The sequence below is a fragment of the Equus przewalskii genome, chromosome 29 (assembly GCF_037783145.1).
Source record: "Equus przewalskii isolate Varuska chromosome 29, EquPr2, whole genome shotgun sequence".
Lineage (NCBI taxonomy): Eukaryota > Metazoa > Chordata > Mammalia > Perissodactyla > Equidae > Equus > Equus przewalskii.
In genome coordinates, this window is record NC_091859.1 from 29,969,835 (window position 1) to 29,990,470 (window position 20,636).

The following is a 20,636-nucleotide window of genomic DNA, read 5'->3' on the forward strand; positions in this document are numbered from 1 at the left end:
TATTGCAGTGGAGGGAAAAATCAAAATCCAAGAACTGCAGGAGACTGGACTATTCTGAGTTAGACTTGAAGTTTCAGTTTATTACTTCTTCTCGTTTAACTTTTTGCTTGAAAATAATTTTCAACTTACCAAAAAAAGGTTGCAAAAACAGTACGAAGAACTATTGTCTACCTTTTACTCATATTTGCCTATTAACATTTTGTTCCATGTGCTTTATTGTTTTCTCTTTTTCTCTCATTTGAATCATTTGAAAGTTGCATATATCATGGCCCTTTATTCCCAAATATATAATCATAGTACCTTTATCAACTTCAGTAAATTTAACATTGTAATACAGACAGTAGATTCAAGTATAGTAGCAATGTTGTCAACTGACCCAATAATGTCTGTTATAGCATTTTTTCCCCTCCGTTATAGGATCCAGTCAAGAATCATCTATTGCACTATGTTGTCAAATCTCTTTTCCTTTGGGACATACCGTCTGTCTGTCTTTGTTTTTATGACATTGACATTTTTGGAATTCATAGCTTCTTTTAGTAAGAATGAAATAGTGGTTGACAATCTGTCAAGCTTTTACTAGGGGCTTAAGTACTTGACGTAGACTATTTCAAAATTAATCTTCACAACGATTCTGTAAGGTAGATACTATTATTCTCCCCAGTTTATAAATGGTGAGTGCCCTGTCTTCAGCCAGTAAATATCAAGAGTTAAGATCAAGAACCCAGTCCACCTGGCTCCAGAGCCAGTGTTCTTACTGCTTTAGGGACATGTGCATTGTCACTGGTGGATCTGTGCAAGGTAGAATTTGCTGCAGGAAAGAAATAAGGATGTAAAGTCAGTAATCTGGACACAGGTTGAGGAATCACTAGCAAATTAAAAACTCATCTCCCCTCCATCTGTGGTGGAACACAGGACTGGCCCCTTCAGGTCCTTGTACCCATTCCTTCCTCTCTAAAATGTCAATAGTCACGCTGCCATTCATTCATCCAACAATAAATATTTAAGTGTCTGCTGCCTCCCAGTCATTGACCTTGGAAGGAATCACATAATATTGCATTTATTATTATAAAATATGGAACAGTACAATGAAAAATGTGATTATTCTCTTTGAATAGTGACCCACTGTAGTGTTGGTGACTTTGCTTGGAGTTATCTTCTGTCTTCACCTTCACTTTACCTTTCGCCAGTGAGTAAATCCTCCAGGTAGGATGAGATGTGGTGTTCCTGAAAAGTTGTTTGGTTTGCCTGTGAGTTACAATGGTGAACGTTAGGTAGGTCTAAGTTTGTTGGTATGAGAAGCATTACCTTTCTTAAAGAAATGGCTTCTTTTCGTTATCACTGTTCTAAGAGAGAATTCAGAATAGTTTTAAAAACAGATTAAATACCCTCACTGCCCTTTGAGTCAAGTAGCTTTGTCCTCAGATGACTTATATGGAAACCTAAGACCGAAAAGGGAAGACCAAGTGTGAAGGAACTTGCAGAAGACCATTTACCAGGGTGGGCCATTTGCTTTTGGTTTTTGTATTTCAGACAAGTCCAAGAGTTCTGTCCAAGTTAACCACTGGTCTTGTTTATCTATAGAACATGCTTTTATCGTCATGGGATAAAATTTTTCTTCCTTCTAGAGTTTTTACTACCTGAAATGATGATGATGACAATAATGAAAGCAAATAATACTGATAATAGCAAACATCTGCAACCTGTATACTCAGTGGCAGTCACTGTTCCAAGCACTCTGCATATATAGACTGAATGAAATCTCACACCAGCCTATGAGTTAGGTATTCTTAATATGACCGTATGAGGAAACAGGCAATTTTTTAATATAATGGACATTTTGGCTTCAAAGAAAAGTTTCTGCTTAGATCCACAAAGCCCAATTGAAACATGGAGCCTTCTATCAGCTAAACGAGAGTTTCTAGACATTTTGAAGCTTTTAAATTTTCTCTTGCCTCCCCTGTACTGGAAACTCGATCTCCAGTGAATTGTTGGAAGAAAACGTAGTTGCACGTTATTAAGCGTGGCTGCCATGAGCATGTTTAATTTCTCAGAACTCCTAGTGATGCGCCATGGGACCCTGGGTTTATAGCATTTTAGCAATACCTAGGTGAAAGGCACCTTATAGCTTGCCCAACCCACTCAGAAAAACGAGGAGAAGAGAGCAGATGTGATGTGCATAAAGTCACGCAGCAAATTAATGACAGACCCAGGCCTCAAACCGTGGACTTGTAACTCCTAACCTAGATCTTTTTGTTTTTTAAATCTTTGTACTTTGCTGCCTTATTAAACTCAATTAAGAAACCTACAAAGTGTGCTGTTCAGCTGGAGTAGAAAAATGAAATGGACAGTTATAGCTATTAACCTCATTCATAAATTCCAATGGATGAAAGCTTTTATTCACCTTTACTTGGAAAAACAGCCAAAGTGAAGAGAAATTAAGGGCAGAGCATACATAACACAATAGTGACAGTGGAATGACTGAAAAAAATAAAGTGGAAACAGAGTTTAAGATATTCAAATAAGAGTGTGACAGGACCGGGAAATACTGAATCTTAAGCCTAACAAGATGGGTTTAGGTGGTGGATTCTGCTCCCAGCTTGAACTTCGGCAGTGCCAGGCCTGGAAATGTGCAGTGATATCAGTTTGCAAATGTTCTGGTTGAAGCTATACCAAATGGGAGTCAATGATTCCAATTCAGCTGACACCGAATGAAACTTGTCACATACTTGAGACTGGTAATGGACAAGACACAGCCCCTGCCTTATTAAGGAGAGTCGGAAGTAGCCATGGGAGGAAAATAACTGTACAAGGGACAGAGCTCTGTGGTGGAGATACAGGAGGTGTGCTGCAGGTGTACAGAGAAGGGTGCCATTAGCTCTGGCCAAAAGGGTAGAGGGAAGGCTTCCTGGAGAAGGTAGCATTTGTAAGAAATGCCATCAGTGAAGTAAAATGTTGGTAAAGAGAGAGAAAGCTAGAGGGAAGGGCAAGCATTCCATTTAGGATTTGGGGTTTGGTGGAAGTGAAAGGGTTAGAACAGACCCTTTTCTTCTGTTCTCTATATCCATCCCCCCACCCCCAGCAGACAGGAGTTAAAGCTCAAGTCAAATCTGGTTTGCTTGGGGTGAAGGAGGTTGTTTCACCACTGAGGATGCAAGGGTTCAGGGCTATTATATAGCCTGTGCTCGTGGTGGTTGGCCTTGGCACTCTAGGATAAGGTGAACGTCTCTGCACAGTATCTTCCTGGCAGCTCCAGTCCACTCCTTGCCCTTCAGTCTACAGGGGCAGCCTCTGAGTTAGTGGTTTTTGTTTGCGGAGGTGGTGGGCCAAGCAAGGTTGCATTTCTATGAGTGGCAGGACTGAAGAAAGTTGTTTAGGTGAAGCCAGGCACAAATGCCCTTGGGCTTTTGATCCTCAATAAGTCCCTCTCGGGCCCATCCTTGTCTCTGTCACCACCCAAGGGATAAAAAATGGCACGGTTTCTCTCAAAAAAGGCTAGATTGATTCCCGCTTAGTCCCAGCCCTGCCTCTCCTTTCTCACGCTTCCTCACCAATGCCTTGTTTTCCCTTTTCTTGTCTTCTAGCATCTGGCACACACAGTTTTTGGCAACTGGACTTGAGAGCCATGAGAGTAGGGCCCTGCCTATTTTGTTTGTAGTTGCTTTTCCCTGTGCCTGGTGCACAGTAGGCACTCAGTTTCCAGGCATACTGTGCGTGGTTGTGGTTTCACATTCTGGCAGCTTTAAAGCTCTGCGTACCTCCTTGCACAGGCTGATTAGGTTTAAAGAGACTCAGTGAACCCTTACTATCGTTACTGTCCATTCAGGATTTGAGATGCTTTTCTCCTCTGGCCCAGGTTTCCCCTCAGTGTCAGCGAATACCACACTCATATCAAGGCCAGCTCCCTCATGGGCCTGGCTGAGGCTCCTGGGCTCATGCCTGGGCATCCCGTGTGCCCAGGATCTCCTTTCTAGGGGGTGACTGGCCACAACTGTCCTTCCCAGGGAGGTAATCTGATGTCCCAGAAACAGCACTGGATGCAGAGCCAAAGGACTGGTTTTATGGCATAGTAAGTCCCCTTGTCCCTTGGAGTCCCATCCATGTCCCAACCCCATGAATCAGGATCTTTTGTGCCTGTTTGTTCATCAGGTGGTGGTGAGTACTTTGTAAATTGTGAAGTAGAAACCAAATATCAGGGCTTACTCTTCATACCATGGCAGTTGATGGAAAAATGGAGAAGAACTTGAAGACTTGCCAGCCAGAGGTTTTAATTTGCCTTCTCTTTTCTTCAAGGGGCTTACAGAGAACTAAAGAGGCTGATTTCAAAAATATTTAAAACAAAGACATCAGAACAATAATAACAGCTAACATTTGAGTGCTGTGCTAAGCACATTAATAAGAATAATCCTAATCTTCAAGCAACCCTATGAGGTTAGTCTTCCAGCCCAGTTTTTCTAACGAGGGAGGTGGTCCAGTGACTTCCCTAAGGTCACATGGCAAAAGACAGAGGAGCTTCTAACCAGGGCAGTCTGACCCCAGAGTGCCACACTCTTACCTTCCTGTGTTTTGGTGACCCAGGACGAGAGAGCTGTGTGTGCTCTGCACATTTCTTTTGAAGCATCTGTTATTGCTGAGAGCTGCTCCATATTCTCACTGAGTGTGTCCTGAGTAAGCTCACACCTATGGCTGTGGAATCAGTCTTCTGGAAGGCAGGCTTGAAGGCCTAGTGTTAGGCTGGCCAGAGTGCTACAGGAAGGATGAGGTAATCTTCTGGGGGCCCCTCCAGCGCTGTGACACGTGCAGGCATGGCTTCTACACCGGAAGAAGCATCTGTGCTGCCACTGAAAGTACAGAATGTTGACACAAGGTCTGTTTGTCTATGCAGGTGCTTTACCCACGCTCAAGTGACACAAAATGCCCTTCAATGGCGAAAAGCAGTGTGTGGGCGAGGAGCAGCCAAGCGATTCAGACTCTTCCCGGTTTTCCGAAAGCATGGCTTCACTCAGTGACTATGAGTGCTCCAGGCAGAGCTTTACAAGCGACTCCTCCAGCAAATCCAGCTCTCCTGCTTGTAAGCCGTCAGGGAAGCAGGGGCTGGGGGATGGGGGTGGTTCTAGATGTGTGTTAGCTTTTAAAACTCATAAATGAGTGACAGCAAAGGACAGACTTCCCCCTCCTTTCTAGACGTACCAGAATAGAACTGCCAAGGCAGGAATAAATAGCCGCTAAAGTTTATTTTCATTATTGACCCTGATCTGCTTTGGCTTGACTGTAAATCAGGTCCCCCAACCCCAGCTGTCTTCTCTCTCAGGTAGGGGAAAGCCTCTCCTTGAGATCACTTCCTGGGCCCCATGCAAAGATTAATTTAAATTGGCCTGTTCTTACCATTTCTGATTTACATGGAAGGAAACTTGCCCCAATTCGAGGGTCGGGCAGGAAGTGAAATAATCTAAAGGGTTTCCTGCCGATTTCAAAAACTGTTGTGCAAATCACCCCAGAAAAGTGCCCACAAGAATTACTACACTAGGGGTGTGAGGAAGAATTAAAAGAGTGGCTGGCCACAGTGAAGGGAGACGACTTGTTTTGTGTATGGAAGCTGGAGATGTGTAAAGCAGATGTGTTTATCTTTTTTTTTTTTTAGCTTTTTAATTGGCATTTTGTATAGAAAATATAACACCTTTAACTGACACACCCAATGCAGAAAGAAGCAACTAATGTTTAATATGATCAAATGCCCACTTCAAAAAAGTTTCTGTTTATTTTAAATTTAGACAGTCTCTTTTTTAAAATTTGGAAAGTACATAAGTATAAGGAAAAGAAAATATTTCCTATAATATCACCCAAAGACGACAGCTGGCGGTACTTTGTCATATCTTCACTCTCACATAGACGTATGTGTGTGTATCTATGTGTGGACTCTTTTCACTTAGTATTATAACTAAAACATTCACTCGTGATAATATATTTTTAAAACATTGAAACATTGTTTTTATGACTACCGACTACTTCATCAAGTGAATGCACTATAATTTATTTAACTATTGGTTTGTCATTGGATGTTTAGTTCATTTCCTTTTTTTTTTTTTTTTTTTTTTTTGCTGTTTCAAAAAGCACTTTCTAACATCTTGGAGTGTAAAGCCTTTCGAGGAATTCCTTTGGATATGATTGGATTATTGGACCAAAGGGTACAGACATTTTTAAGGAGACTCTTAATGACACAGAGTTGGGAAAAGAATTTACTAGAAGTGACTCAGGTTTCTGTGCTTTTTCTCACTCTTTATACTATCTTTAGGGTTGACGCCCCCAACAGGGGACCTAGGCATCCTAAAGAAGGGTTTTACTAGTTCTGTGTATTACCATGCTCCTCCCTCTCTCCTTCCTCCCCCCCTTCTTTTTAAAATGATTTAGGTAGCAAAGTATTGCCAGTCAGTACTGTTTGAAGTAATGATTTTTAATTAACAGATGCTAAGAGTTGCAAAAATGATTTCAAAAAGACGTGATTTGTTAAATATTTTTTAGAATAATCTTTAGAAATAACTAGAATAATTATTTACTACTTCCTTCTGAGAAGTAGGTCATCTGGCTTATCACATTTGTTTTATTTTAATTATCTACATTTATCAAGTTCTTACTGTGTTCTTCTTTACTTAAATTATCTTATTTAATCACCTCAGGACAGCCGTGTGAGGAGGTAAGTTATGGCTCAGTGAAGTCAAACGATAAGTATCAATTAGCAAAACTAAGACTCAGACCTAAGCATTATGCTATATACTGCCTATACTTTTAGAAATTATAGTTTTAAAAAATTAGTCATTTCATATTGAGTCTGTTTCAGTTAATGAGAGTTATGAATTACAGAATAAAAAGTAGGCACGATTTCCTGTATAGTCATGTAATAAATGCGTATATCAATAGGCACTAGAAATGAGGTGATTTAATTAAAAAAATGTAACTTATAGTAGCCTATGTTAATAAGATTATCTCAGAAACATTTGGTAATTTGTTATCAATACAGTAATCAAAGCTATTAGAGGAGTCCTTAAATTTTTGAAGTCTTTAAGTATTAAGCAGAGGACTCCACCCATTTTAGTATATATTCTTCTCACTTGTGAAACCCTGAAAATATATGTTGGAACAGCTTAAACTCTGTCTGCATCAGGAGGCTTCATTGCATTACATTTTTTCTTCCATGACATTAGCTGGTTTCTGTTTTTCTTTCAGCAACAAGCCCTCCCAGGGTTGTAACATTTGACGAAGTGATGGCTGCAACAAGGAACTTATCAAACCTGACTCTTGCTCACGAAATTGCTGTAAATGAGAACTTCCAATTGAAACAAGATGCCCTCCCTGAGAATAGGTAACCTGGAGGTGTATTTTGTGCATAAACTGTGCTGCAGCTTCTGTGTGTGTGTGTGTGTGCGTGCACACCCGCGCCCCCCACACACACACATACACACATATTCACACTGATTCTCGAAAGTTCTTGTATAATATCCACTGGAAGTAAACATTATTTAGTTCTCTAACAAGGTCTTATACTTGTTTTCAAACCATTCCTCTAGGGTACATGTTACCCATAATCTTTGCAACTCAGCTTCTTTGTCACTTCCTAAGGGAAGCTTTTCCTGACATTCCTGAGCCCACTAGGCTACATTAAATCCCCTGCTAAAGACTCCTGTAGCCCCCTCTACTTCCGCTTTGCTAAGATGTCTTATAATCTTATGTTCAATGTCTGTCTTTTCCACTTGACCAAAAGCACCGTTAATGGATTAACTATGTCTGTATTGTTGGCTGCTCTATCCCTGTTGTCCAGCACAGTGCCTGACATATGGTTCATTCTCAAGAAATATTTGTAGATTGACTTATTAAAAACTGATATTCAGGTTGTGAAGATAAATAAATGCAGCTAAGCTGTCCAAGTGCTAAAAGTAGGTGATCCAAAAGCATCTGGAGGGTAGGAATCACAGCTGCATGGGCACCCCATCCTGCCCCCACCCCCGAGACCTCTAGTTAGAGCCGCACCCTTATATCCCACCTCAACCTCTCTGGCTTCAGAGGCCTTCAAATCCCCTGGGACAAAGAGGAGGCAACGGCTGGAGGCCGTGACTACAGATAAATCACCCTCATCGGTAAAGTTGGCTCATGGATGACAGCATTGAATCTTCAACCTCACAGTGCCATTTCTAATTCCAGAGGCATTCTCTCTACCAATTAAGACAATATATACTATTTGATTCCATTCAGAACTTTTTGTTAGTTTGAAAGCAGAAAAATAGTAAACATACTAATTTCGTTCTTTTAAAAGGTAGATCATAGGGCCGACCCTGTGGCTGAGCAGTTAAGTTTGTGAGCCTGCTTTGTGGCCCAGGGTTTCACTGGTTGAGATCCCAGGCGTGGACCTAGCACCGCTCATCAGGCCATGCTGAGGCAGCGTCCCACACAGCACAACCAGAGGACCTACAACTAGAATATACAACTATGGACTGGGAGGCTTTGGGGAGAAGAAGGAGGAGAAAAAAAAAGAAAAAGATGGGCATCAGATGTTAGCTCAGGTGCCAATCAAAAATAAAAAATAAATGGTCAGTTCACTTTAAAAAAAAATGTAGATCATAGTCCTCCTGCTCCTGGGGATATTGGTCATAAGAATCATGAATATTTTTTAAGATTACTAGCCAAAGTAGGTGTATCTTTTGGTTTTCTATAATAACTGCATTTCGCCATGATCCTTTGTCCCAACTCTAGAGCTACACCCCTAGGCCAGGCCCCCATCATCTCTGACCTGGACTCCTGCAGTCCTACTAGTTGCCCCGTCTCCATCCTTAGCTCCCCATAGACCATCCTCCACACTCACACAGTAGCCATAGTGGTCTTTCTAAAGGCTTAATCAGAGTAGATCATTTCTTTGCTTAAAACCTTTCAACGGTTTTCTGTTACGCTAAGAATAAAAACCCAAACTCTTAAGTATAGCCAGCAAGGCCCCACTTCCCTGGCTGTCTCTCTGACTCCTTTGCGTCCTGCTTACTGTGCTTCAGCCACGCTGGCTTCCTTGCTGCTGATCCTGCTTGATCACCAGCTTGATCCTGTCCCGCTGGTGTACTCCAAGATAACTGGTCAGTTGGTCCTGTCCCAGGGGCTTTGTCCTTCTGTCTTCTTTTTCAGTCTGCTTCCCCTAGATGCTCGCCAGCTGCTTCCTTTTCCCCGTTCTAGTCTCAACTCAAAGGTCACTGTGCTAGAGAAGCTTTCTTCAGCCACCCAGCAGATCAGCACCCTCTTCATCACTGTCCACCACAGTGTCTTTCTCTGTCTTCCTCATGGCTCTCAAACTGTCTTATTCGTTATTGATGGGTTTTTTTTCATCTTTCTGCCCCCACTAACATATAAGCTTTTTAAGAGCAGAGACTTTCTTTTCACCACGCCTAAAACAGGACCTACCACATATTGAATGTTGAACAGATATTTATTGACTGACTAGTAAAAATGCATCTTTGAACTTAAAATGAATGTGTTTTGTGAAGTATGGCAAAAGCCAATTTGGGAGTATTTGTGCTTTAAATTCAAAAGTTGCAAATACAGGCTGTGTTGAAGGCATTTTAGGATCAGACAGACTCTGGGATTTGAATCGTTGTTCTGCTGAGACCATATCTGAGCCTCACATCCTCCAAGGATAAGGTGAGGACTACAATACTCACTTCAAATGCATACTCATGGGCAGACAAGTGCCCTGCATGTAAGTACTTTGATACGATGGAAAGTATGAATTTCTCTTCCTTCACTTTCTGCCATGGCTAGAAAATATGAGTAAGGGAAACAACATGCGGAGTTGGGACACATTACCTTTGTTTAAAAGTGGAATAATCTATTATTAGCTGTTGATTTTCAGATGACTCTCCACAGTGGCCAAATTGTTACTTTGTAAAATATGGCTGACTCATATTTTGCTACTGTCTTTGGGGAAAACGCTTGGTAAAATGTCAAGTTTCTGATACCCAGTAGGAATACTTCTAGGTTTGATTGATCTCATCTCCACTCCTCCCTTCCCCTCCAGAAAATTAAAGAGCTAAAAAGTGCCTTGCAGTCTTTAGAAAAACTTAAATTTAAATTCTGACGTCCCTGAAGGAACCATAAAATTGTTTTGGCTCATTCCTGGTTGGTGCATTCAAGCCAAGTGTATGAGGCTTGTAAAGTCAAGAGCAAAAGTCTGTCCCAGCGATGTTTGCCTTCCTACTTGTTCTGTGCTTGCTCAGGAGAGTCTCAGACCTTGGAAATGGCATTTATGTTGAATAAATCTAGTCAAGCAACTAGAATAAGTTTTAACATTGAAAGTTGCTGGGTTGAATATAGTATTTTCAGTTATAGAAACAATTTTAACTCACACTCCTCAGAAAGCTAATTTTTCATATCTCATAGCATTATTGTATATTTAGCTATATGTACTTTGAAAAGAAAAATTAGAAGATATGCTTAACTATCAAATTATTAATTCATTCACCATGCATTCATTGAACACTCAGTATATGCCAGGTGCTGTGCTAGGTACAGTGGTAGGTAGCTAGGAGAATTTGTGGCCTCTGCCTGGGAGAGGTGGAGAGCCCTGTGGAGGACAGAGACCCATAAGTAATTACAGTGTTGGGAAATATGTGCTTTTCTGAAAGCTATGGCAAAATAGTGTAGGAGTTCAGTAGGGATGTGTATTTTAATGTGCACCTATTTTAGGGCATTGACATACAGAGTGAAGCAAGGTGGCCACCTATTTTATTGTGAGCTCTTCCTAGGAAGGCTCCTATTTCAGCAGTTTGGTCTGGCTAACTTTAAATGGAACAGCTAAGCTGACGTTGGCAGGCATTCAAATTCATGTCTCCTTGGGGCCAATCTGTTCTATTTTGTGCCATGAAACTTCAGCTGTTGAGCAAAGAGCAACTTAGCTGTCTCATCCCAAAAATCTAGAACAAGTCTAAAGATCTATGCAGAAGAGTGGGAAGGTAAATTATGGTATCTCCTTAGGACAGAATTTTATGAATTTATTGAAAGATATAGGAAAGAAGCATTTAAGAAGTCTAGAGGAGGGGCTGGCCTTGTGGCATAGTGGTTAAGTTTAGTGCACTCCCCTTCAGTGACCCGGGTTCACAGATTTGGATCCTGGATGCAGACCTAGGCCAGTCATCAGCCATGCTGATGACCCACATGCAAAATAAAGGAAGATTGGCACAGATGTTAGCTCAGGGCTAATCTTCCTCAGCAAAAAAAAAAAAAAAAAAAAAGTCTAGGGGGAACACTAGGACAGAATATTAAATGAAAAAAATATATAATATTGTACATACTGGGTACTCTTAACTATGTTAAAACAATGCATTGAATGAGGAAAATATGTCAAAAGATTAATGGGATTATGACCAATTTTTATTTTTCATTTTTCTGTGTTTTCTAAGATTTCCACAATGAATGTATGTCTTTTAAAGTCAGGAAAAATAATGCTTATTTTAAAAACCAATCCGTTTCATTCCTGTAGCTTGGCCGGTCGAGTGAAGCACATTGTCCACCAGGCCTTCTGGGATGTCTTGGAATCAGAACTGTGTGCTGAGCCTCCCGAGTATGAACACGCCATCAAACTGTTTGAAGAAATCAGAGAGGCAAGTTGATATTGTCTGTATTAATCAGTCATTTTTTTTCCCCAAAGACTCTTTTCACGTCCTCCAAAAAGTATTGGAGACTCTTTGAAAGGCTGAGCAAGTGCAGTCACTGGCAGGGTTTTTGCCTGCCCCTCCTGGGGTGGGGTGGAGGCTGGGGAACAGGCCGGTGGCAGGAAGGCAGGGCAGTACCCAGCGCACGGAGGGGTGGTTCTGACGGTTAAGAGCACAGACTCTGGAGTGGGATAGACCTGGTTCGTGACATGCTCACTCTCCTTCCATCTCAGTTTCCTGAGTACTTACAGGGTAGTTGTGAGAATTAAATGAGATGATAGTTACAGTTTCGCTAACATTTACAAGACACTTGCTCTGTGCCAAGCATTAGATTACTCATTTATCCTTACCATGACACTGTGAGGTCATCGCTCCTGTTGTTATTTTATATAAATAAACTGCCTTCCCTCACTCGCCCAGGGTCACAGAGCTTTGAGGGGTGGAGAGGGTTTGAACTGAGGCATTCTGGCTTGAGCCTGTGCTCCTAACCACATACTGTGTGTATAACTACAGTGTCTGTTGCATAGTGAGTACTCAATACAGGTTGCCTATATAATATATAATAAATATTTTATATGTGAAATATAATATACCAATGGAGCCCATGGGGTGTTTCCATTTGCTCTTCTTTAAAGGGTTCTTTTGGAGCTGTGGTCTGCAACTTATTCTTTCTTTTCACAGTTTATCTGTAAACTTTTTAAAGTTCTTTCAGTAATATTACTTCCCTGCCATTTGTTTTCATACTGGTAGTGTTAGTGACTTTCCATGGGAGTTGGGGGGGCCTTTAATTCAGAAGATAGAGCTTTCTTTTTAGAGTTGAGACACGGAGTGTTCCTCTGATCCACCACCCAGTCAGTGTCAGCTTCTCTGGCATCCAGGACATTAAAACATGGACAGGGAGCATGGTCATCTAGACACTGAAATAAAAAATAGCAACCTTTATTCATGTCATGGCACTGTTAATTTTTTTTCCTTTCCCTGTGTAGATTCTTCTCTCGTTTCTGACTCCTGGTGGCAACCGGCTTCGCAACCAGATCTGTGAAGTTTTGGACACAGACCTCATTAGGCAGCAGGCTGAGCACAGTGCTGTGGACATCCAAGGCCTGGCCAACTATGTCATCAGCACGATGGGAAAGCTTTGTGCTCCCGTGCGAGATGATGATATCAGAGAGTTAAAGGCTACTGGCAACGTTGTGGAGGTGCTGAGGTTAGCACTGTCGCTGCTTCCATTTCTTAGGATACCTTTGAGTTCATTCACAAGGGAAGTGTGTGAATTGAGGAACACAGAATAATAACTGGGCTCCCAAAGAAATCCTTGACCCTAGGGAAAAAACAAATCAGCAAGGAGCAAGTCAGTCATTTACTGTGTACATAGAGTTTTCAGATATAATGACCTAACAAGGTTGTTAGTTGGCATGTGCTGGGCCTGAGGGATGCAGGATGAAAAAAACCAGATACAATCCCTGACCCAGGGAGTTTACAGTCTAATGGGGAGACAGACCTTGGACAGGAATTACAAGGGGAAGGGGAGGGGATTAATAGAGCCTTCAGCAGAGGGACCTAATCTAGTCAAGGATCTAGGAAGGCTTCTTTATTAGTGGGGGTAATACTATCTGCTGTGACACATAAACCCTTAATTCTCAGTGATTTAACCAATAAAAGTTTATTTCTCCCACATGTCACAGTCCAAGTTTTTGGTCAGGCAGGCTTCCACATGTCATTCAGAGACGCAGGCTCCTTCTCTCCTTGGCTCCAGCCACACCCGGGTCCTTGGAGTCCTTTACATTCAGCTGGTGAACGGAAAAGAGGTCATGGGGAAGGCATACCAGTGTTTAACCACCTCGGCCCAGAAGTGACACATCCCATTGGTTATAACTAGTCCCATGGTCCCACCTGGACTGAAGGAGCCTGGGAAATGTGGTTGCTGTCTGGAAACATATTTCCCAACCACAAATCCGCACTGTGGAAAGGGAGCATGGATGTTCGGTGGTCGGCTAGCCATCTCTGCCGCAGCTTCCCTGAGAAAGTGAGGCGTACGTTAAAATAGAATCTAATCTGGCTGCATAGACAATAACTTCTTTCTGATCCCGGAGGAAAGAAGAGCCTGCAATACTTTTTGCCATTGAGGGGAACTTTTCTCCCCTTTTTTTGAGAATATGGCCACACCGAGAATTAAGTTTTATGTAATAGTATTGGAAAGATAGAAGGAAACTGGTTTGCATACTTTATGACCTTGGGCAAGTTGATAACCTCTCAAAGTCATACTTCTCCCCCTCTGTAAAATGCGCTGCGTGTATCCTTAGATTTGTGCTCAGCTCTGCTAGATTGTGGTTCTTCACTGGCAGAATCCTTGCTCTGAGTTATCTTTTTACCCAAGTGTGATACCAAATCTGGTGTTCCTCTTCATCATATATTGACCACCTACTGGGTGTGCATTTTACATTCATTATCTCACTGACTCTTCACAACACCCCTCCAAGGTTGGTCTTGTCCTTTTCTTTCACATATGAGGAAACTAGGCTCAGAGAGATTGAGTAACTTGTGCCTGGGCACAGAGCTGGTCAGTTGCAGAGCTGCAATTGAGCACAGGGTTGCCCCACTCTAAAATGAAGTATTTTTGTCCTGTACCTCACTGCCCTGTTCTTGCTTTTCTTTTTCTTTTTTTCCCCTCATTTCCTTAGGCATAGAAACCATACACACTCTGTTCAGACTCCTTAAGATTTCAGAGACTTTCAAATGAAAACTCCTTCTTGAATCTTTTGTCTCATTGTTTATACTTCCTAGCATCTATCTGTCAGTTTATGGCTGATGTAATGGATCAGATGGAGGGATTATATTTGCTAAAGCAAATATTCTTGAGATCCGTGGAAGAATACACCTGGAATGTACGTGTAATGCCTTCTCTGGAAAGTGACCTTGCCAGTGGCAATTGGAATTTCAGGACTGTTTTGGGGTTATCTTTTCCAGCCTATGAAATGGATAATAGTTAATGAATTTCAGCTTAATTTCTTGATCATCTCTCTAACTATTTTAACTCTAAAATTTTTAGACAAATATTTCATGTCTTGGACCTCATGAAAATGGACATGGTCAATTTTACAATTAGGAGTCTTAGACCTCATCTTCAACGCCAGTTGGTGGATTATGAGAGAACCAAGTTCCAAGAAATCCTTGAAGAAACTCCAAGTAAGTACAATATAATGTGTACATATATTGAAACTGGGTGAAAATATATTTTTATCTTTGACATCTTAGGTAGTGTCACTAAAGAATTTTGGCTTTTCTGTCAAATGTTTTTTTAACTTCTAAAATTGACGTCACAAACTTATAGCTGTTTCCATGTCCCAGGAACTGTGCTAAGCACTCTTCATTTCTTATTGCATAAAAAAAATATTTATGGAGCACCTGCCGTGTCCCAGACACTGCTTAGTGCTGTGAATACTGCAGTGAACAAAACAGAATAAAGTTGTGACCCCAAAGACCTGACATTCTAGTAGGCATGACAAATAAATAAACATGTATTGTCAGATGTGTTAAGTGCTATGAAGAAAAATAGGATAAAGGGACAGAGTAATGGAGCAGGAGTGGGGCGGGGGTTGTTTTTCCAGATGGGGTAGACTGGGAAGGCCTCTCTAAGAGGTAACATTTGAGCTGAGTTTGCAAAGGAATGAGGAAGGGGCATGTGAAGACGTGAGGGAAGAACATTCCAGCCAGAGGGAGCTGCAAGTATGAAAGCCCTGAAGCAGAAACTTGCTTGTGAAGTTGGACAAACACAGGGCAGCCAGTGTGGCTGGAGTAGGGTAGGCAAGGATAGAGTGGCCGGAGATGAGGCCGAGAAGTAGACAAAGGCAGGCCATATGGAGCCTTGTTAGGAAATGAGGGGAATTTAGATTTCATTCCAAGTGTGATAGAAGTCATTGGAGAGTTTTGAGCAGGGGAGAAAATCTCGTTTTCATTTTTAAAGAATACTCTGGCTTCTATGGGAGCAAAGAGGGAAGCAGGAGTACCAATTAGGTGGTACTCCAGTTGCTTGGGCAAGAAATGATGGTGGTTTTGGTCCAGGTGGTAGTGGTAGAAGTGGTAAGAGGTCAGGTTCTGGATATATTTTGGAAGTAAAATAATGAGAATTGCTGAATGAAGGAAAAGGGAGGAGTTGAGGATAACTAAGGTTTTTGCCTGAGGAATGGGGTGAATAGTGATGCCTTTTAGTGATACGGAAGATGAGGTGAAAGAAAGTTGGGAGATGGTATGCAATCAAGAGTTCAGTTTAGATATGTGAACTTCGAGATCTTGTTTGATATCAACATGGCGATGTCAGGTAGTCAGTTAGATATAAGAGACTCAAGCTCAGGGAAATAGTGGGAACTGGGGATGTACATTTGGGACTCATCAGTGTATTTGTAGTAGATGAAGCCATGGAACTGAGTAGTAGCTAACATGTATAAAATGTTTGCCACATTCTAAGCACTTTACCTGTATTAACTGATTTAATCTTAACAACAACTTTAGGAAATTATTCCCCATGTTATGGATGAGGAAACTGAGGCACAGAGAGGTTAAATCACTTGCCTCCATAACACAACTTGTAAGTGATAGAGCTGAGACTCACCCAGGCAGTCTGGCTCCATGGTGCATGCTCTTACCTGCAGTCTTACACTGGATGAGATTCCCTAGAGAGAGAGTGTGAGTACTGAGTGGGCCTGACTGAGACTCAGGAGCTTCCAGAGCTTGAGGAGAGGAGAAGGATCTAGGAATGGAGACTGAAAGAGCAACCAGAGAGGTGAAGAAAGCCAGGAGAGGGTGATGTCCTGTAAGACAAGTGAAGAAACTGGAGAAGGAAGATGTGTTCAGCTGTCATAAGTGTCATAAGAAAGATGAAGGCCAAGACTTAACCATGGGATGTGACTGCATAGGGATCCTTGATAACCTTGATGGGAGCAGTATCAGTGGACTAGTGGGCGTCAATACCGGCCTGGAAGGGAGGCATCAAGAAAGAGTGGGAGTCGAGGAAGGAGTACCTCATTGAATCCTCACAATTCCTCACTGAGGTAGGTACTGTTAGACATTTCACAGGTGAGGAAACTGAAATGCCAGATGTTGCACAGCTGGCAAGAGGCTGGCTAACTGGTTCCCCCATTGGCAAGTGCTTGACACCAGCCTCTGGGCTTTTATTAACCACAGTCTAAGGCGGTGTTAGGTGATCCATCCACCTCACCCTACCCGTCATGGACTAAGCTTTTCTGTGAAAATAGTCAATATGATAGCCTTATGTAGACAGAGCCAAACAGGTGCCACTTTTAAAGGGACTCTGGCAGGCTGGAGCATGTCCAAGGACGAGGGTATGGGCCGTGGAGGGTCACGTGAGGAACAGTTGACGAAGCCGGGCACATTCTGCTTGGTAACAAGGAGATTCAGTGGGCCATGAGCACTGCCCTCCCTGTTGATACGATTCAGGGACTTGGTTAAGCTCTATAGGGCAGACTAGGATCCATAAGACTAAAGTAGCAGCCAGCCAGTTTTGACCTTCCTAACAGCTGCAACTGATTTAACTTTGGAATGAGCCTCTCTCTTACTAATAGTAGGCAGTGCTAGCTAACATTTTGTTTGACCACTTATGTGCCAAGTCCTTACTATGTGCCAAATACTTTACATTTATTAGCCCATTCAAGCCTCACATTAGCCCTATGAGGCTGGTACTGTTATCACCTACTGTTTATAAATGAAGAAATGTTGGTTAAGGTACTTACCCTAGGTGACTGCTAGTAAGTGGTAAAGCCTGGATAATGCAGATGTGTCTGCCCCAAAGCATGTGTGTTCAGCCTCTCTGCAGCACTGCCTCTCTTCAAGTGAGATAGCAGCTGTCTTTGGGGGATTTGCAGAGGGAACTCTAGCATTGGGTGGCAGATCTGATTAGATGAATTTTAAGGATCTTTCTACAACAAAAATGCTGACTTCGGGCCTATATTGTTTCAGCTCCAAAGGGAGAGAGGGATTAAGGGAAATAGAAGCCTACAAAGAGCCTGAATTGGAAAGCTGCACTGCAGTAACTGTGTTCTTAGCGTTTTCCTGAGACGTGCTGGTTGGTTCATCTGTGTGCCTGTGTGTGTGTATATACACACATGTGCAGATGTCTCCTTGTCTTAAATCAAGATAACTTGTAATCTAGAGCAAACTCCTCAATTTACAGTTAAATTATAATTTTGTTCATCTCAAATGATTTGTTTCTCTCCTTAAAATCCAGGCTTAGTGACCTGTAATTCATTTGCACCTTTCACATTGACTTGGATATAATCAGAGATTTAAGAATAGAATAAATCCAGCTGTGCCTATAGGTCATTATTGCCCAGCTCTAAACATGTGCCCAGAGATATCAAGAGTCCAGGAAGCAGAGTGTATGTCAGCAGTTAATTATACCCTCAAGTCACTCTGCCAAAAGTCGGCCACTGTGCCTAATATCAAAATAAGAGCCTCACAGTATCACACAGAGGGACAAAAGTGTTGGATTTTTGTGTGTACATGATTTTTATAAAATAATTATTGGAAAACTAATACAGAGAAGTACTCTGGATTTCTGAATTGACTCCAAAAAAGATTTTCTTTTGCCAACAGAGAGATTTTATATAATTGCCTTATTTAAAATACACCCAAATAAGCCTTAGGCAATGATGGGTGTACTAAGCGTCAACAAGGTAACCATATTAGAGCCAACAACTAAACTGCCTGTAGAAGGAGTAACAGATTACCCTTGGGGGGCGGGCCAGACCGCAAGGAAATTTTAAGATACTCAGAAGGAAACGGTTTTGTTTATTTAGATAATATCTTATATTTGATAAAATGTTCTCATGAACTTCATTTCATGTGATTCTTTCAGAAATCCTTTGGGACATAAATATTTTTCAAAAATACATCAGACTGCAGTATGATTTTCTTTGCCTGGTGCACAAGGCATTCAGGAGATATTTATGGAACATTTTAAAGATGAGCAAACTGATGCTCAGCAATGACCTTCCCAAAGACAGAGCCATACAGCTCATAGGTAGTGGGGCCAGAAGTGGAAGCCAGGTCTCCCAGAGCCAAGCCAAGATTAAATCAAGCTGCTGCTTTGGCTACTTTATTTGGATTTTTCACTTTTATATTATATCAGCTGGGTTATATTGCAAGCATCAGAAACCAACTCTGGCTGATTTAGCAAAAATGGAAGTGAATGGAAGGATGGGGGCAGTTCACAGAAAAGCTAAAACACCTGAGCCTGAGCAAAGCCAGAAACCAGGAGAGCATCCGGAATCTGGGCAGGAAGAAGCAAGGGAAGTTCTTAGCTCTGTCGTCAGGATGGTTAATGTGCACTTCAAAATGGGCCATCTTCTAATGCTGTAGTCACCGTTCATAGTCCCAGGAAAGAGTCTGATGGGCATATGACTCAGCTAAGCCAAGCTCTGCTTGGAGAGGTTGCCTGGTCAGGGGTCTCTTAATTGATATTCACAAAAGTGTGGAAAGGAGAGAAAATGATTTCTCAAAGAAAATCTGTGCCAAAAGAAGGGGAGGGGAGGTGTTGCTAGGCATAGAAGAGCAGGTGTCATGGATAAGGGAACTACATTCTCCTAACTGGAAGTTGGGGTACTTGGTCTGAATATTTTCCAGAATATTGAAAAAGGGGGACATCTAAAGCCTTGCACCACATCAGGGGGTCTCATTCATGTATTCTGTACCATTCTCCTAGTTGATGTGAATGGTGCCTGCTCAGAATTGTACAGGCCAAGAGCTAGCCTGGCCATCCCCCAAAACCAGGATATAGAGTCGTTGCCTCCTTAGGGGTCACTCAGATTTTGTGCTTAGGTACCAGGTTTCATACTTAAGCACCATATTAGAATTCAGCAGAGATGGGAATTGTATTCCTTGATAAATCTGTATGGGGGGTGCCCTGATGCATTCATCTCAGAAAGTTGAAACACTGAAGTCTTTCATACTAAACTGGCAGATTTTACAGGACAGTCTCCTGACTGAACTCTTTGTAGTGCTAAAGACACAATCAATGGCTTTTATGTAACGTAAGTATTTACATGTGGGTTTAGTGTTGATAAAGCTTTCTGCAACTTCAACCTGAGTTTACTAGGTTTTTGCCTTAGATTCAGTGACCTAGTTGGTCAACTTATAACCCGTATCTATTTTTTTAAACTTTGTTGAAGTATGCTATACAAGCAATAAAATGTGCCCACTTTAAGTGTTTAATTCTGTGAGTTTTGGCAAAAGAATATGCCCATGTAACCACCACCACAAGCAAGATATAAAGCATTTCTGTCACCCCAAAAAGAATCCTCGTGCCCCTTGCAATCAACCTCCCCGCAGTGAGGTAAACACTGATATAATTTTTATCACCATAGCTTAGTTTTGCCTCTTTTAGAACTTCGTATTAAATAGAATCATACTCTGCGTTCACTTTTCTGTCTAGCTTCTTTCACTCAACATAAGGCTTTTGGGAGTCATCCATGATGTTGTATCAGTAGTTTGCGTTACCAAGAAGTACCCTCTGATGATTATACCATACTTTGTTCATGCATTTGCCTGTTGGTGGACATTTGCGTTGTTTCTGGTTTTTAGGCTACTGTGAATAAAGCTGCTATGAACCTTTATGTACCAGTCTTTGTGTGTGCACGTGTTTTCATTTCTCTTGGGTAGACACCTAGGAGTGGAATGACTGGGTCATATAGTAAATACATGGTTAACTTTAAAGAAATTGCCAATTATTTTCCAAAGTAGTTGGGCCATTTTACACTCACCATCAGTGTATGACAGTTCCAGTTGGTTTACATTTTCACCAACACTAGGTATTATCAGTCTTTTTAATTTTATCCTTTATTTAGGAAGGGTGTAAAAGTAGTATCTGATTGTGGTTTTATATGCATTTCTGTGATAATTAATGATGTTGAGCATCTTTTCATATACTAAACAGCCATTTATTTATCT

General features: G+C 41.6%; 1 protein-coding gene across 10 annotated transcripts in view; it reads left to right on the forward strand.

The window, feature by feature from the left end:
• The window catches only part of TCP11L2 (t-complex 11 like 2), a 41,549-nt gene that overhangs the window by 7,169 nt on the left and 13,744 nt on the right, over positions 1-20,636 (forward strand). For 4 of the 10 annotated variants that reach the window (XM_008527013.2, XM_008527010.2, XM_070600370.1 and 1 more), the window contains exons 2-6: positions 4,883-5,068; positions 7,219-7,354; positions 11,504-11,624; positions 12,662-12,882; positions 14,725-14,861. In XM_008527013.2, coding sequence (XP_008525235.1) covers positions 4,912-5,068; positions 7,219-7,354; positions 11,504-11,624; positions 12,662-12,882; positions 14,725-14,861 — 772 coding nt within the window. In that variant the 5' untranslated portion in view covers positions 4,883-4,911. Of the gene's footprint in view, positions 1-4,290; positions 4,429-4,882; positions 5,069-7,218; positions 7,355-11,503; positions 11,625-12,661; positions 12,883-14,724; positions 14,862-17,648; positions 20,313-20,636 lie in introns of those variants that run through there. The other 6 variants (XM_008527011.2, XM_070600367.1, XM_070600371.1 and 3 more) reach the window with 4 other exon arrangements.